The sequence below is a fragment of the Pelodiscus sinensis genome, chromosome 32 (assembly GCF_052426305.1).
Source record: "Pelodiscus sinensis isolate ZL-2025 chromosome 32, ASM5242630v1, whole genome shotgun sequence".
In the NCBI taxonomy this organism is placed as follows: domain Eukaryota; kingdom Metazoa; phylum Chordata; order Testudines; family Trionychidae; genus Pelodiscus; species Pelodiscus sinensis.
Window position 1 is genome coordinate 15,289,452 of NC_143083.1, and position 17,212 is coordinate 15,306,663.

Genomic DNA, 17,212 nt, shown 5'->3' on the forward strand with positions numbered 1-17,212 from the left:
CTCCACACAGAGTACACATTCATAACTTCACCCCCAGACATTACACAGATATGTGAAGAGCATGTACAGCACCAGTAGAAAGTAAGCGTTTGACACCTCACAAGGCCCCCTTTGTACCACTTTTGGGGTGAACACCCCCCCATGGGTGCAGCAGTGACCCAACTGCTCCTCTCAAAATTCAGTAACGTGACGGGGGTAGAAAGATGATGCTCCTTAGCGGTAAAAGCCTGAGTGGAATTAGCCCAGACAGCGGCATTAGCTCCCTGTCCCTCCTTCCTGCCATCTTTAAATGGCCTCTACTGCCCTAGGGCAGAAACAAGACCGCCAGCCTTTGCCGCGCATTCCTGGAGGACTTCCAGTCAGACTCTCTTGGCTCCGCGGCAGGGTGAAGAGAGGATGTTTGTACCAGGGCCCTCAGCATCTGTAACTGGGTGAAATGGGAGGGGAGGACCCCTGGGAACGTGATATTCGTGGGCCTGCGCGAAGATCACGGCCTAAGACAACGTGGCTTCAGAGCTCCCTGACCCCCAAACATTTTCCCTTCTTCCTGGCAGCGCTCCCCACCCCGAGTGTGAAAGCGTTGGCGTCCGCTTCCTTGTAGCTACACGAATGAGGAGGCTGAGGCCCTCGCCAACTGCTCCGCTTCCCCCCCCAGAGCGGCTTTCAGCTCTGCTGCGCTGCGGCGTGGGGACTGCCAGACCCTTCCCCCCAGCTTGGCTAGAGCCGACAGCGCCGTAGACCCTGTGGTGTGGGCACACCCGTGGGTACATGTAAAAGACGCAGGACGGCTGCTGGAGGATGACCTCTCTCAGGAACAAGGAGGGACTATAAAGGTGTTTTTTCCTCTCTCCCAGTTTCTCTCTGTGCATGGAAGCTCATAAGAAAATGGAAGAACTCTCTTTCCTCTGGGTTCCTGTCTCAGCCTCACAAGCTCACTCCCTGCAGAACATCATGCCACAGAAGTGGCATACATCAGCACAGGCCCCTCAGCTCAGCTAAAGGAGAATCCCCAGCATTTGCATACACTGTAGGGCCTATGACACAGACTAGAGGCTCTGATCCCAAATAATAAGTCTAGGGTTCCGTTAGCGCGCTCCTCCGCTGGAAGGGAGGTGTTCCCAGCCTGCAGATGGAAGGTGTGGAAAGGAGAATGCAAACATTCAGCTATGAAACAGGTTTATTAGGATTAGCATTTTTCACAAAGCCAAAAACAGCCTCACAGTATCAAAACAGCAGCAGAAGATTGGTAGGGATGGTGTGTATTTATGGCAGAACCTGGCAGCTCCCAAAAGGCAGCAGGGTGGCCGGGTGCTGCTCAAACAGAGGTTTGGTCCCCACCCCAACAAACTTACACTCTAGAGAAAGCACGTGTGCGGGGAGCAAGCTATGGGCAAAGGCAACAAGATCCTGAGCCTGCGTAGGCCAAAGGAAGTACCAGGAGCCTTTCCTAGCTGTTGCAACGTGCGATCCGGTCGCATCGCTGGGCAGGCTGAGATTGGGAAGTGGGGCAGGGATACAAACACCTTCTCTGATGTGGCTACAGGATCTGCATAGCGCTGTCGACCGCAGGGACTAAAGCCACGTGCCTGCATGAGCACAAAGTCAGCAGACTTCACTCGCCCAGCTCAGTGGCCTTGGTGCCTCTGGGTTACAGATGGAGCATCGGCTCTCGTGCTAAAGGCTGAACGTCTGCTGCTTGAGCTACAGGAGGAATCCCGTTAGCTATAGTAGACTCTTATCCCCAGAGGCGCAGCCGCTAGCTCGCTCTGATCTCTGACACCACTGAACTAAACAGAACAAAGGGATTACTTTCCAGGACTGGATTATCGAGCCGTGAAAACCCCTCTCTTCCCCGTTTAATCCTTTCTCTGCCTTTGGGACAGGCCTGGGTCCCCAGCACCTTTACCCTGTGCCCTATCCGACACCCCCCTCCCCAAGCCTCAGGAGGGTGAGCCCCAGTTGCCCTGTTCAGCAGTTAAGTGGTTAAAGTTAAAGCAAGCACATGCTCAGCTTGTGTCAGGTGTGGGTGGGGTTCTTAGCAGCCCACGAAGGGTGAAGGAGCCGTTCCTGGCGGGGGTGCTGGCCAGGAAGGAGGGGGGATGAGCAGCCCCTCCGATCCCCTAGCAGGTCGATTGGGTGATGTTTTTGATCCACAGCAAGTATCGGGAGATCTGGGTATAGACCGTCGGGAGCTTGCTGCCGCCGCATCTCTTGCTGCCAAAGGAGACCACGCCTTCAGCCACGTCATCGCACACCAGCGGCCCGCCCGAGTCGCCCTGCGGACGGGACACACACGAGCTAGCCCGCGGGAACAGCACGGGAACCACGGGCGCCAGATCTGACTCAGGTCTCAGAGGCTGCCCAACCGCCCCATTACCACACATGCTGCGCTCCCGTCTCTCTGATGCTACCCTGTGTGACTTACCCATCAGCACCCGAACCTCTGTGCCCCCCCTTCTCTGGAGCACCCCATGAGCCCTATGGGCCTGCTGGTCTGTTGCCTTGCAGCTCACAGCATCACTTGCACCTGGGCGCGGAAGGGAGCATTTCAGGCTCAGGCTCGCCGAATCTGGATCTTCAGGGTGAACATGGGACTTGTCATCCTGGCTCAGAGCAGAGCGCGGGTACCTGCCCTCCACTCGCGCCCGCTGCTTCTATGCTTGAGAAGGAGCTGTGAGAACCCCAGGAGCAGATCGCTCTGAGATAAGGGGTCCTCCAGGAGCTTTTCTTCCTGACCTTACAGTTAGAGGTTGGATCCTGCCCTGGAACATGAGAATTTATATTCCACCACCCTAACCCTAACCCTAGCCCTAGCCCTCCACCATCCCATCCCTATCCTTATAACTCGGGATATTCCTATTGTCCACAGCTACATCCTGTCCTTTTGTGAATCTTGAGGCTATCCTGTGGCAGTGAGTTCCACAGGCAGATCAGCTGGCACCTTCCTATTATCCCAGTCTGGCCTAAAGCACTCAGGGAATGGACTGCTGGTTGCACTACCGTAAGGGGCCAATCAGGAGGCCCCGTAGGGAAGACATTCCCGGGGCCAATCAGGAGGCCCCGTAGGGAAGACTGCTGCCCGGAATGCTACACATCTGGCCTCCCCTCGCTGAGCAAGAGGCAGGACGGTACCTCGCAGGCATTGTGGTGCATGTTCCCAGCGCAGACCATGTTCTCGGTGATCCTCCATTTGCGGCCAACGTTGCACTTGTCCCTCGACACCAGGGTGACGTTCACTTCCTGCAGACTGTTGCTGGACTCTCTGTTTTGGCCGGTGCGGCCCCAGCCCGCTGTGCTGCAGGACGCCGTGAGGGGGATCTCCCTGTCCCGCTCCGGGAGTCTCACCGGCTTCGTTGTCGCGTCCTCGGGCACAGGGCTGCTCAGCTGCGGACAGTGGGAGGAGAATGTGGTCAGGACATGCAGGCTCTCCCCTAAGCACGGGGCACGTTGGGTTTGTCAGTCGACACTCCGGGGGCTGGAAGGCTCCGGGAAGTGGCCTGGCCTGGCTGCTAGAGGGCCCACGAGGGCGCCGCATTTTGGGTTTGGGGGACAGACCAACCGCCGATTCTGATCTTGCACAGGCTTTGATTGTCAGCGTAGCTAGAAATGCGCATTTCACCCCCCTCTGCTTTAAATCAGCCGGGCCTGCGAGCCCTCTAGAGGAAAAGCGAGACACTTGTATCCACCATCTGAAAGCCCCGGGAGCCCAGCTCCATGCTCTTAGGCCCCTACGGGAAAGAACTGGTGTTCAAAAGGTCTCAGCGCCCAGAGACTTCAGTGCTCTTGCGAATCGGGCCAGGGGCCTAATATGGATTTCATTCCATCCTCGATTTCCTCTCACCCCCTTGGTCGGGTTAGCCTGTTCCATCAGATCTTACTCTGCCTGACACAGCTCTCAGCTGAGATACCAAGACACCGATGTAGAACGGGGGGGAAGAACCTCAGGTCCGGGGGCCGGATGCAGCCCTCGGCTTGCCTGGATCCGGCCCCCGAGGCTCAGGGCTTCCCCCAACATCGGGGAGCCTGCGCTGATGCCCCAGTGCCCCGCTGCCTCCCCGGGGGTTGGAGCGCACAGAATCTACTAGGCTAGGCCCCCCGAGGCTCTGGTGTGGGAGGGGGATGCGGGGAGACACGGTGAGGGGTTAATTTCCGCTTCTCACTTGTGTGCGTCCCCCCCACCCAAAAAGGGTTCCTGCCCCTGCAATATAAGAGAGACTCTCCCACGCTTTGGTCCCTCCGTGGCCCTGAAAGCTCCTGTAGCCTGACTCGTCAGTGAATCTGTATTTTGTTAGTGTCTCCGTGTGATTCTTGGCGTGAAAACAGATCCCTTGGGTCTCAGGCCGCCTGCCGGGTGCAGGTTACAAAGCGGAGTCGCTGCCCACGCGGCCGAGAGGGGATGTTCAAGTGAGCGGCGCGTGGCGGAGCCTAGGAACGAGAGTGCTGGTCACGTCCCACAGGCTCAGGAGGGCAGTCGGAGGACCTAGGAGCTGTGGGCCTGCGGCGCCCAGGGTCACTTACACCAGCACAAAGAGCTACGTTCCGATGCCGTAGCCCTTGGCGCGGGGGCAGAGGCCTGCAGGAGGTGCAGAGCGGTGGAGGTGTTAGGAGGCAAATTGTCCCATTCGGCAATTCCAGGGGCGACTTCCCCCAGGCTCTTGGTTCCCTGGTTTTGCTACATGCTCCTTCGTCCTTGCCAGCCCTGGGACATTAGCCTGGTCCTGCCGTCAAATAAAGCCCGAGTACATACTCGGAGCAGCATTCATTCATAGAGTCATAGAACACTAGGACTGGAAGGGACCTCGAGAGGTCACCGAGTCCAGTCCCCTGCCCCCATGGCAGGACCAAATACTGTCTAGACCCGTGGTCACCAACCAGTAGATCGCAATCTACCGGTAGATCTAAGGGGCTCTAAGAGTAGCTCTTGAGCCCTCTCTGAACTGTGCACAGTGCATTTACATTAGATTTCCTCATGTAATGTAGGCGGGGCTTCAAGGAAGGGGGGGCGGAGCAGTAGATCTTCGCCTGTTCTGAGACTTAAAAAGTGATCTTGGGTGTAAAAAGGTTGGAGACCACTGGGCTAGACCATCCCTGATAGACATTTATTTAACCCACTCTTACATGTCTCCAGAGATGGGGATTCCACAACCTCCCTGGGCAATTTATTCCAGTGTTTCACCACCCTGACCGTTAGGAAGTTTTTCCTAATGTCCAACCTAAACCTCCCTTGCTGCAGTTTAAGCCCATTGCTGCTTGTCCTATCCTCAGAGGCCAAGATGAACAAGTTTTCTCCCTCCTCCTTTAGATACCTGAAAACTGCTCTCATGTCCCCCCTCAATCTTCTCTTTTCTAAACTAAACAAACCCAGTTCTTTCAGCCTTCCCTCATAGCTCATGTTCTCTAGACCTTTCATCATTCTTGTTGCTCTTCTCTGGACCCTCTCCAATTTCTCCACATCTTTCTTGAAATGCGGTGCCCAGAACTGGACACAAGACTCCAACTGAGGCCTAACTAGCGCAGAGTAGAGCGGAAGAATGACTTCTCGTGTCTTGCTCATAATACACCTGTTAATACATCCCAGAATCATGTTTGCTTTTTTTGCAACAGCATCACACTGCTGACTCATATTTAACTTGTGGTCCACTATGACCCCTAGATCCCTTTCTGCCATACTCCTTCCTAGACAGTCGCTTCCCATTCTGTGTGTGTGAAACTGATTGTTCCTGCCTAAGTGGAGCACTTTGCATTTGTCTTTATTAAACTTCATCCTGTTTATCTCAGACCATTTCTCCAATTTGTCCAGATCATTTTGAATTATGACCCTATCCTCCAGAGCAGCCGCAACCCCTCCCAGCTTGGTATCATCTGCAAGCTTAATAAGCGTACTCTCTATGCCAATATCTAAATCGCTGATGAAGATATTGAACAGAGCCAGTCCCAAAACAGACCCCTGCGGAACCCCACTTGTTCTGCCTTTCCAGCAGGATTGTGAACCATTAATAACCACTCTCTGAGTACGGTTATCCAGCCAGTTATGCACCCACCTTATAGTAGCCCCATCTAAGTTGGATTTGCCTACTTTATTGATCAGAATATCATGTATTCTCAAGCCCGAGTACTTACTCGGAGCAGCATGAGGTCATTCTCCATGGTCTCTGCGTTGAACTTAGGGTGCGGGTAAAAGCGTATGACTTCCCTCACGTAGTTGGGGGTGTCACTCCTCAGCTGGACGCCCAGCATAACCAGGACGCGCACGTTCCTGCAAGACACAAGGTTCCTGTGAGCAGAGCACCGTCCATGCCCACTCGGAGCCTGCGTGCCCCGTGCTCTCGGCAGGCAGCGCAGGTCCCTGGCGAAAGCCGCTGGGCTGTGAAAAAGGAGACCGGGGTTCTCCGCCCAGCTCATGGGCCAGAGGCGCGAGCGCTTGTACGTCTCGTGCCTCACTGTCCCCAGCAGTGCGGCCATGAGGAGAGAGAAGCCAGCGAGAAGGTGCAGAGGATGGAGGAAGAGAGACACATGAGGGCCAGTTCTCGGTGCGGTTCATGTCTGCAGCGCCCAAGGTTGTCTCCCGGAAGCCTGCAGCTGCAGGATCAAGGCGCCCACCTGATGATGTGGCAATGGGCTGCGGTCATCACCCACAGAGGCTGGATCAGGAACCCGTCACATACAAATTCCCTATATTCGTTTTCCAGGAAGGCCATGTAGGGTCGGGAGTGGTTCTGCACTTTGTGTCCCCCGACGATCGTAACATCCTGCTCGCCTGGCGGGGGGAGAGAACAGAGTTTAGCTGCTGGTGCCGGGGGGGGGGGGGGGGGGAGTGGGGAGAGAACAGAGTTTAGCTGCTGGTGCCGGGGGGGGGGGGGGGGTGTGAGAGAACAGAGTTTAGCTGCTGGCACCGGGTGGGGGGGAGCAACCCGACGTTGGGAGTCGCACTGTCCAGACCTGAACGTACCTGCGGGACCTGGACTGGAACATACCTGGCTCAGCCAAGCAGGGAGAAGGCCACGTTCAAGCCAGCAAAGTGGTGCAAGCCAGGGCTAAATTTGAACTGTGGGTAAAATTATGAGCGCGGCTGCCCAGGGAGACGCGTGGGGTGGAAATAGCCGGGCGCCCGCCGGCTGGTGAGTCAGCGCAGGGACACCTGGCGTGAGCAGAAGATGGTGCCCAAAGGGCCGCCTGGAGCCTACCCGTCCTCTCGGCCCCTGCGATCTCCGAGCCAGAAGAGGCGATGGCGCGCGCAGTCCCCCACATCCCCCCTTCTCAGCCGGAGCAGGCGATCTGGAGGCTGCTGACTGTGGCCAGAGCCGGTGCAATGCAGGTGAGCAGGCAGGGAGGGCGAGGTTGATCTGACACAGACCCAGCCGGAGAGGCAGAGCGGGCACAGGTGTGCAGTTTGCTTACCTGCCTGAGTGGAACATGCCAGCAGCAGCCCCAGCAGGGCAATGCAGGGTCCCTCCATCTCCTGTGTCCTCGGCGCGTGGCTGAGCTCAACGTGCGGCGTGTGGCTTTTATGCCATGGAAGGGAGCAGCAATTGTTGCTTGGATCAGCACAATAGCGCTGTCTCTGCAGAACGGAAACCACAGGGCCGCGCTCAGCAGGGCCGCCAAAGGGAAGGCGGAGGCCATGCCTCGCAGCGGAGCCCCCGGCCCAGCTCCAGAGACTTAGGGGAACAGAGCCCCCGGGGGCGTCAGAATCGTAGAGCTGGAAGAGACCTCAGGAGTCAAGTCCTGCCCCTGCCCCAGGCAGGACCAATCCAGGAATGAGTTTGTAGGGCCTCAGCTCGCTTCTTTACATGCAAACAAAGCCCCCAGGCAGCTGCTGGCGCTCGATCCCTTTCCTGCAGGTGTGGGCAGGAAACAGCATCTCCGTGGGACTGTGCCGTGCACCAGAATGGGGCAGTTTCCCTTTCAATAATTAGTGAGCCCTGGCGTGGTGCCCACTGGGTTCCAGGTAGTAGAATCCAGCCAGAGGCTCAGCGTGCGTGTGCCCATGTGCGCCCGCATGTAACGGGGCCGTGCGTGCTGTGCGGTGGTAGTAACATGGTTGCTGGGCCGGTGGTTTCTTTGTGCTGGGTTTGTTGCCTAAGGAGCAGAACACACAACAGACGGTGTCCGGGCCCTTGTGAGCTGCCAGGATTCCTGGAGAACCCACAGCCGGGCACTGTTGCCCAGTGAGCCTGGGAGAGCCTGAGGCCGGGTGCCGCGGGGGAACTTTGCCATCAGTTTGAAAGTTTCCCCTTTGGGGATTTTTTTCTGCCGGATCCCACAAACCAGCCTGGTTCAAATGGGATTCCCACCCCGCCCCCATGCCGGGCCTGTGCCAAAACTGCCACCAGGGGCCTGCGGAACTCCTGGCTACTAGGCGCCCATGAGGTCAAATGCTAGGGAGATATAACCCCTCCCTCTCTGCTTCACAATCAACCACCCTCTAAACCAGGGGTGGGGAACCTCAGGCCTGAGGGCCGGATGCAGCCGCCAGCTTGCCTGGATTCGGCCCCTGAGGCCGGGGCCCCTCCAGCACTGGGGAGCTGGCACTGGTGCTCCAAACGCCCCCCTCCCCATACACACACACACTCTCCCGCAGGGCTGGAGCACTCAACAGCACCTAGGCTCTGACGTGGGAGGGGAACGTGGGAAGAGTCTTTCTCCTCGGGGGGGGGGGGGGCATGTCCTTGAGGGGTTGTTTTTGCTTCTCATTTTTGTGTGGCCCCCGACTGATTTTTTTTTCTGCTGGTCAGTGCCCCCCCCCACCCCCCGCTCTAAACACCGGCAATTAGAAGAGAAATGTCCGGGGTGAGCAGAGCACTTGGTACATCCTGCCGGCCAGCGCGTCCCCTCGGTTCAGCTGGGGCCCGGACGGGACGGACCGGCCGCCAGATGCAGCAATGGAGTCAGGTCTGGGGGCGTTGGCAACCTGATCTCAGCAGCTCCCAGGGGTTGCAGCTCAGCACCCCCCCCCAAAGCCTTGTGGCAGCGCCAGAGCTCAGCACTCAGCTGTACAGCCGTGGTGGGCTCCTGGAAGCTGTGCCCCATGTGACCACTTTGATGAGTCTCCAGCCTGCCCCAGGCCCCCCCTCCAGCCAGCAGCCGCTGCTCAGCCACCCTCTGGAAGCAGCAAGGGCTGAGCTCCCCTCTCATCCCTGCAGAGCAGGCTGGGGGAAGTCCTGGGCTTCGACCCCGGGCTGTAAATGGCCGTATCTCCCTTCCTGGTGTGTGCCGGCTCTGTAAGGGCCGCTGGGTCCTCTCCCCCCTGGGCCTAGTGAGCTGCCTCCCAGCCGATGGGGTGGGGCAGGCAGGGGTGCTGGGGGCAGCAGGGAGCCCAGGGAGGGGTCTCTACCCCAGGACATGGAGGCCCGGGGCAGGGAATCGACACTTGCGCTTGCTCTGGGCTGGGGGGAGGAAGCAAAGGCAGCAGGCGGGTGGCCCTGGTCTGCCAAGGGAAGAGCCAGCGGGACGCTGCCTTGTTTCATTGGCCTTTTGTTTACCCTGCCCTCCAGCGGCCGGGGGGGGGGGGAATTGTGGCCAGAGGGTTAAACCCCTGAGCGGCATGAGAGTCTCACAGCCAAAGCAGGAGCCCAAAGTGCCACCGCACTATGAGACCATGTAGGGAAACTGAGGCAGGGCCTGGTCTGACGAGGTGTGAGAAAAGATCCTGTTCTACCCAACCCTCCCCCATGAGAGCCCCAGTTCCACCCCCAGCGCATCACCTCTGTGCCAGCCCAACAGCACTGGTGACAGACGGTTACAACCTGCTCCTTTATTGCAATACACGCGCTCAGGTTTGCACCGGAGGTGGCTCGCACGGGGAGGACACAAGTTCACAAGATGCCACCTGAAATCCAGCCTGGAGCCCCAGCCTGTGGGGTAACCAACCTCTGCTCCCACCAGCCCGCCGCTCCCCCGGCAGACCAGATGGGATTGCTGGGCAGGGAGGTTTCCAGGAGCAGCACTTGCGTGAGTGGAAGGAGCCGGGCAGCCAGCTGGCAGGGGGGTCTCGTCCCCTCTCCGGGGTGCTGCTTGCGGGGGGACTGCAGTGAGGTTAATAGCGAGGTGAGCTGGAAGCAGGAGGGGCCAGGTCTGCCCTGGAAGCCCCCAGTGTCCGGTTACATTGAAGTCTGGGCGTTATCGGCCCTGCCCTAGGGAAATCACATCGCGTCTGCCGTGTGCCCCTGCCACGAGGGCCGTGTGGCCAGTCCCTTCCACGCCTGGGCTGACCGCCTGCCCTCAGTTAGCTGCAGCCATGACGCTGTCGATCCAGTCGATGTAAGGCGCGATGCGGGTGTAGATTCCCGGCTTCTTGTAGTTCCCGCAGACTCGGGAGCCGGCAGAGACCACCCCCTCGGCGATCCCATTGCAAACCAGCGGCCCGCCGGAATCTCCCTGCAGAAACAAGCCACAGGGTCAGCCTCGGGGTGGGGGGGGGGGTCAGTTTGCCACATGGCCCCGGTGGCCTGGTGCCTCTCCTGGGGACCCCACAGAAATCCCTGAGGCTGACAGCAGGCAGCTGAGGGCAAGGTTTGTCCTGGGTTGGGCGTTGTTGCCAAAGGGCCGACCCAGGGAAGACGAGGCTCCGCTGCCTCATCCCCACGGCCCCTGCCTAACATGGATGGAGGGCAGAGGGGAAGCTGGTGCTGCGTCTCCCCTTTCTTTGGGCCGCAGCTGCACCCCCCCCCCCCCCGGCTCTGCCTGAGATCCAGGCCCTCTCGTGCCCGACACGGCCTGTGGCACCGAGGAGGGGAAACAGGCGCGGGAGCAGAGCCCCCAAGGAGACGGGACATTTAGAGGGATGTCGGGAAAATCCCGACAGAGTAATCGACGGTCCGGAGCAATCCCTGGCTCTCCGCTCAGGATGAGTCTGAAGGGGGCTCAGGCTGTACCACAGTGGCCTATGAAGGAGCCCTCGTGTTCCCTGGTCACACTTATCTGCCAGGCTAGATGGACCCGGCCAGTCCCCCCTTCCCAGCTAGGCCTCTGGGGTGCCAGCTCCATTCCCTAACCACTAGGCTCTGTGGTCCCAAGCGCTGGGATCTAACCACTGTAATTACTGCCCCCGCCAAATCGCTCAAGTCCTTTTGAAGAGAAAATAAGTTACATGGGGTTAAAAATAACCAACTCTTCCCCCCCAGATAGCGGGGGGGGGGGGGGCTGTAATTTGCACAGTATCTGACTAAGGGCTGGGGAGCTTCCTGCAGATAAGCGACAAGCCTTACTAGGCAGCGGATAATTATCTCCAATTCAGCTCTGCAAAGCGCTCACGCGGTGCGGGAGGAGGTCCGGACCGCACGGAGCTTGTGCTGTCTCGTTCGGGGCGCGGGCGGGGGGTGGGAGCGCTCTGGCAGGGGGTGTCATTGACGAGATGGGGCAGAGCCAGACTGCCGGGGCAGGCTGACGCTGAATCCAGTGTGAGTTTACAGCAGATGAACGATTCATTCGCCGCCCGGGGGGATGGGCCTGTTCTGGAGCCCCCTTCACCCAGGGGTGCAGCAGGTTAGCCCAGGGGGTGAAGCGAATTCAGAGCAGGGGAGCCTGCCTGTGCAGTGAGCACAAGTCGGTTTTGCTGAGAAGCCCGGGAGCAGGGGAGGGAGCCAGGCTTCCGGCTGGGGCCCTGAGTCGTGGATTCAGTTTGAAGGGCACAAGTCAGGATACTGGGGAGGATTCTGGGCCCCGTTTACATCAGTGGGACAGGGCTTCCCCCGGCGGCGAACCTTTGCCCGGCTGCGATTGGCTGTAAGAATCGGAACCTCATGCTCCCCCCGCGAAGTGGGGCTCAGAAGTGACCGAAGGGCATGGGGCTGGCATATGGATCCTGGACGGGCAGGGCCAGCAGCACCCCCAGCACCTCTATTTCCTGCACCTGTGGGTGCTGCCCCCACAGCTCCCATTTGGCTGGGACCAGGTGCAGTGCAGCGGGACAGAGTGCACCCCGCCTGGGAGAGCCCCAGCCCCAAACTCCCCCTACCACTTGTACTCCCCTCAACACACCGCCTGCCTCCTGTCCTAACTCCTGCCATCTGCCATGCCCCCATCCGCCTGCCCTGAGCCCCCCCCACGCCCCTAACCCCCTGCCCTAAGCTCCACACACTTCAGCTTCTTACAGTACTGTCCTATTGAACCCCGCCCCATCCTCCTGCCCTGAGCCCCCCCCAGGCAGGGCTCCCTCTAGCTGGGTGGCAGGTGATTCATCAGCCTCGCCCAGTCTGGCAGCCCGTGGGTCTGTATTTCCAGGGGGCGGGCAGGCTGTCAGGATAGTCCCAGACCCACCCACACCCCCAAGCACCTGCCCAGAGCTCCAACCCCCCTGGCAAGGGAACCCCCCCAGGTCGGTACCGGGCAGGTGTCCTTCCTCCGGGAGTCGGTGCACATCATCTTCTCCGTGATGGTGTTGTCGTGGTAGATCCTGCCGTTGCAGGTCTCCCGGCTGATCACCGGCCGCTCCACCTGCTGCAGTTTGTCAGGCAGCTTCCCGTTGTGGTTCATTTCGCCCCAGCCAGCCACCTCGCACTCGGTGCCGGTGGGAACATCCGTGTCCTGCCTCTGAAAGGCCAGGACCTTCACGTGCTCGTTGAGCTGTGCTGTCTCCTCCAGCTGATTTGGGGAGCAAAGGAGCCAGGGTCAGTGGGGGTGAGGGGCACAGTCGGTACGTGGCACGTGACCCCTGGCTGGGCTCTCGGCAGGATAGAACCGGAGACCTCGGGAGTCTGTCTACATTACAGCTTGGGCTCAAAGGACCAGGAGTGGGTTCAGTGCAGGACTGAATGTGGCCACTAGAGGGGGACAGAGCTGCGCCGTGGAAGGCGACTCTCGAAACACCACGCTGATTGGACACAGGCAGCACCAACCGGCATCTTTCCAGGGGGGTGCTCCGCCCAAGGCCCCACCCACATGCTGCCCCTCCCCCAAAGCCCCGCCCTCGCTCCACCTCCTCCTGCCCGTCCTCTGCCCCCAGGCCCTCAAACAGGTGATAGGTGGGGGCTGGGCGTGGCGCCGTCCCAGCCCGTGGCCCGAGCCCATGGAGGGAGAGAATTGCGAGTGTGCTCTGCAGCCTCAGCCCCCCGCCCCAGGCATTCGGCTCCTGCGCGAGAGGCTCGTGCACAAAGCTCCCGGGTTCGGTTCCGCCTGTCGGCGTCCCAGGAGACCAGCCCTGAGGCCTGCTCAGTGCCTGGCGTTCCCACCGCTGGTTAATACAAGGGGCCTATTGCAGCTGGGGCGTCACCCCCTCCCTTGCAGTGGTGCACAGGGGTGTCCCCAGCCCGCGATGCCTGTGGGCAGAGCAGGGGGGTCCCTGGGGCTCAGCCCTGGAAGTCAACAGGAGCTCGGTGCCGTTGGGAGCTGGACCTAGCCCCAGGCCCGCAGGCGTTTCCCCCTTGGGCTCCGGATGGAGCTATGCCCTGGCCGGGGCCACCGCGCCTGCAGGGGGCTGGGGCCGGTGTGGCTCGTGCTCACCTGGAGGAGCAGGAGGTCGTCGTCGTTGGTCTCCTTGCTGCTGCCGGGGTGGCTGATCTCGGCCCGCACCCCGTAGAGGCGCTTGTGCGGCTCCGGCTCCGAGAGGGAGTGGGCCCCCAAGAGGACCTGGAACGGCTTGTTGGGCCTGCGGCGGGGACGGAGAGGGCCGAATGAGGCGCTCTGCTCGCCCCCCGCCTGTCCGCTCATGCCCCCGAGGTGCCGCGATCCCCCGCGGGCCCCCAGCCTCTGCCTTGCCCCGGTCCCCACCTGGGCTGCCCTGCCCGAGTGCCCAGCCCTGCCCCTGGGGTGACGGGCAATCCACCCTCAGCTTTTCCTTTAGAGCCGGGGGCGGAGGGGGGGGGGCCTTTGGCCCAGGAGCCAGATTCAGCGCCTGGCTTGCCTGGATCCGGCCCCCGAGGCTCCCAGCTTTGGGAGCCCTTAGTACCCCCTGTGGAGCTGGAGCGCCAGCTTTGGCTCCCTGCTGCAGTGAGGCAGGGGACCCGAGCCTCAGACTGGAGTCTGGCGAGCCAGAGCCAGATCCCACCCACGGGCTCTGCCCGGTGGGGGGGGGGAGCAACCCCCTCCCCTTCCTCCTGCCCCTGCCTGGGGAAATGGCAGCGCGGCCCGAGGCTTTTCCGACTGGCCTGTGTCCTCCCACCCTCTCGGACCCCAGGCCCAAGCTGGCTTCCCAGCAGCCTCCTCCCACCCCCCCGCCCCCGCCTCATGGGGACACTCAACCCGCCCCAGGGCAGGAAGCAGCCGTGGCCACGCTCAGTCCAGAGCCCGGAAATGCTCCAGGGCTGTGTCGGACCTAGCTGGGCCCCAGCCCCTGCTCTGCCCCACGGGGCCCCGGCCAGGACTCACTTGTCCTCCAGGCAGTGAGCCGCGCTCAGCACCCACTGGTCGGCGATGAGGAACCCGCCGCACACGTGCTTCCCGTCCACCTGCAGCGACGCCATGTAGGGCTTCCGGTGCGGGGCAGCCTCGTAGCCCCGGAGAATGCGGCCCCGGGGGCGACCCGCTGGGGAGAGGAGAAAAGGGACATGAGCCTCTGAGCCTGCCCTGCCGTCCTGGCCGTGGGAGGGCCCCCTTGGTGCCCACAGAGTCTGGGGACACATCCAGAGCGGGGCGGCTCAGCGAGGGTCCCTCGGCCCCGTGTGCCTGCGTCTCTACGTGCCTCCGCTGCCGGGGAGGAGAAACTGCCCTAGCCTGGCTCACCGCAGAGCGGCCAGCTGCCCAGGGCACTCCGCCGGGCTGGGAGAGACCCACCTCGGCCGGATTCAGGACCCCACCCTGGTCTCCCATGTCCCAGCGACCGTCTCCCCCAGACTGGCTGACCCACTGATGCGGGGTGAGATGCAGGGACTTGACCAAGGTCGCAAGGGAAGGCGGTGGCGAGACAGGGTCGCCCAAGTCCTCGCTCGCCCCCCAAGCACTGCGCCGACCTTTCCCTGCTTGTGTAGCTCTGAGCAGAAGGGAAGCGGAGTCCAGAGCCGGTTTGATATTGGCAGCGCGGCTCTGGCGTTCCCAGCCGCTAGGCCCGGCCTGGCTGCCATCGGAGCACTCAGTGGGGGGGGGTCACGCCTCTGTCCCTCGCTTCCTCCAGAGGAGCAATTCTTGGGCCATTGAGAATCCAGCCCAGGCTTCCTCCAGCCTTCTGCCCCCTTCCCATGCCTTGCCCCCCCCCCCCGTCACCCCCACCCAGGGGGCAGGGCAGCAGGCCTTGTGCGGCCACACGTCCCCAGGCCAGCAGCCACGGAGCAGAACTTTAGCTGTCCAGCAAGGAGCTTCCTACAGGAGCCAACACATGCAGCTGGCACTGGGGCCCTGGAGGGCCGGGCTATGGGGCATCGCAGCCCTCCATCAGCACTGCTGTTATGGTCCTGCCGCCCCCAGAATCAGCCAAGACAGCAACCCCTCCACCCCCCCTTACAAGGGCATGATTGCAAGGGAGGGGTGCAAGGGGGAACCGTGGGGCAGCATCTGTCTCTGCCCCCCTCCACCTGGCATTTTCAAACCAAGGAGTGGAGCCATTCACCCCGCTTATGCAAATAATGAGGGGCAGTCACAAATCATTTCTCTTGGCCCCCCGGTGCAGCTGTCCGGCAGCCGACGTGGAGCTCTGGTTGGACGAGCGTGTGTTTGTTTCCTGGAGCATCGGAGGGGACAAACCCCTGTGCCCCCTTCAGGAACGTGAAGAAGAAACGAGAAAGGAAGCCCCGGGTACGAAATGCGAGACGTTTCCAGGTGTGCGGGGTGAAGACTTCTCCGAAGGTTCTGCGGCAATGGATCGCCGACGTGCCCGGGAGAACAGCAGGAGGCCTTAGCCCATAGTCAGGAATCCGCCCTGGGACAGATCTACAGCTGATTCGGATACGTGACCCCTAGGAAAAGCTGGGTAATGCCCCCAGCTCCCTCCAACCCATCTTAGCCTCATTGGGGTAGATCTCACCCAGCAACAGTGACCAGGGTGTCTGCATCAAAGGAGAGGCTGTAGTGCCTGCTGGGACTCAGGAGACCTGAATTCTGCCACCAATCTGCTGGGTGACCTTGGGCAAGTCACGTCCCCGCTCCATGCCTCAGTTTCCCCATTTGTAAAATGGTGATCCTGCCTCTTTCCGTTGGAAAGCATTTTGAGATCCACCGATAAAACGCGCGAGGGGTTAGGACCAGCATCCGCCCACACATGCCCCAGGATGCTCTTTGGCTTCTAGGGAGTCAAGTTGCATTTCAGAAAACACACCCACAGTGGGGAAAGCTAGTGGGTTCCAGACCCGGATGTTTCTGTTATCGGTGCCAGCCCCCATCTCTCTGCAAATGGACAGCGCATTTAACCCGCCTGTCCACACACCAGCCCTCTGCCGGTTTTGCCGCAGCAGAAACATTTCTCCCTCCGTTCACCCGCATTGTCTCAAGCTGCCTCCCCTCCCCACCTGGCGGAGGGTCTCTGGTCTGTGCTAAGTCCAGAGATCCCTTCCGGCCTGGAAAAGGAGCCCTGCCACTGGGAGATGTGTCCTGAGACGCCGCCTTAGCCCATGGCTTTGGGAGCCAGAGACTGAAGAAGCTGCGTTGCCGGTAAGTTTGGGGCATCAGGCGTCTGTGACATTGATTCACAGTGTGAGCTAGATCCAAGCTTTCTGCAGCCCCAGGCCTCAGTTTCCCTGTCATGTGGGCGTGCTGGGAGAGTGCTCAGAGATCCCCAGCCGGCAGGGGCTAGGCTAGAGAGCAGTGAAATGTACTAGATCCCCCAGGGCCGTCAGCTGATGCGATAAAGTTCAATTGTCACCCTTTAATGTGGCAAGGAAACATCTGGACACCCAGCAGCTTTGCTTATTGTGTCAGTTCGCAGCCAGGCTGCCCTGCGGCATCCACCTCGCAAGGACCCACCCGCATCTCTGCTAGGCTCGGAGGAGTCAAGGAAGAGAACAGAAGAGAGGGAGGGTGTGAGAGAAGAGGCGCACTCACCACAGGCCGAGATGCCCAGCAAAGCCACCAGGGCGAGGACAGGTGACAGGTGACCCATGCCAGCTGCTGAGACGCCCACAGATGAGTCTACCACAGGAGCTGTGTCTTGTCCTGTAGAGGTGTCCCTGCTTGGGGAGAGCAGAGATCTGCCTTTTGTACTGCGCTCCGGGGGTGGGGGGAGAAGGGGGAACGTTGATTTCCAGGAAAGAGAAAGCTGGGAGTAAATTTGCAACAGCTGCTGGGGGCTTGGTTGTTGCAGTGCCAGGGCCTGAGGGAAATTTCATGATTTCTCAACACAGGCAGCCCT

The 17,212-nt window shown here is 60.5% G+C and overlaps 2 protein-coding genes across 2 annotated transcripts; both read right to left on the reverse strand.

Annotated features, from left to right (window-relative positions):
• Positions 1 to 1,167: 1,167 nt before the first annotated feature.
• LOC102448963 (mast cell protease 1A) lies at positions 1,168 to 7,575 on the reverse strand. The gene is made up of 5 exons (XM_014572999.4): positions 7,399 to 7,575; positions 6,601 to 6,757; positions 6,121 to 6,256; positions 3,133 to 3,384; positions 1,168 to 2,276 (listed from the first exon to the last, which is right to left on the reverse strand). Exons 1-5 carry the CDS (start codon positions 7,454 to 7,456, stop codon positions 2,121 to 2,123), a joined length of 759 nt encoding a protein of 252 aa, XP_014428485.2. The 5' UTR covers positions 7,457 to 7,575; the 3' UTR covers positions 1,168 to 2,120.
• Positions 7,576 to 9,734: 2,159 nt separating this feature from the next.
• On the reverse strand, positions 9,735 to 17,064 carry LOC112545587 (complement factor D-like). Its single transcript, XM_075902629.2, has 5 exons — positions 16,906 to 17,064; positions 14,305 to 14,461; positions 13,441 to 13,585; positions 12,325 to 12,582; positions 9,735 to 10,377 (listed from the first exon to the last, which is right to left on the reverse strand). Exons 1-5 carry the CDS (start codon positions 16,961 to 16,963, stop codon positions 10,222 to 10,224), a joined length of 774 nt encoding a protein of 257 aa, XP_075758744.2. The 5' UTR covers positions 16,964 to 17,064; the 3' UTR covers positions 9,735 to 10,221.
• Positions 17,065 to 17,212: the final 148 nt, after the last annotated feature.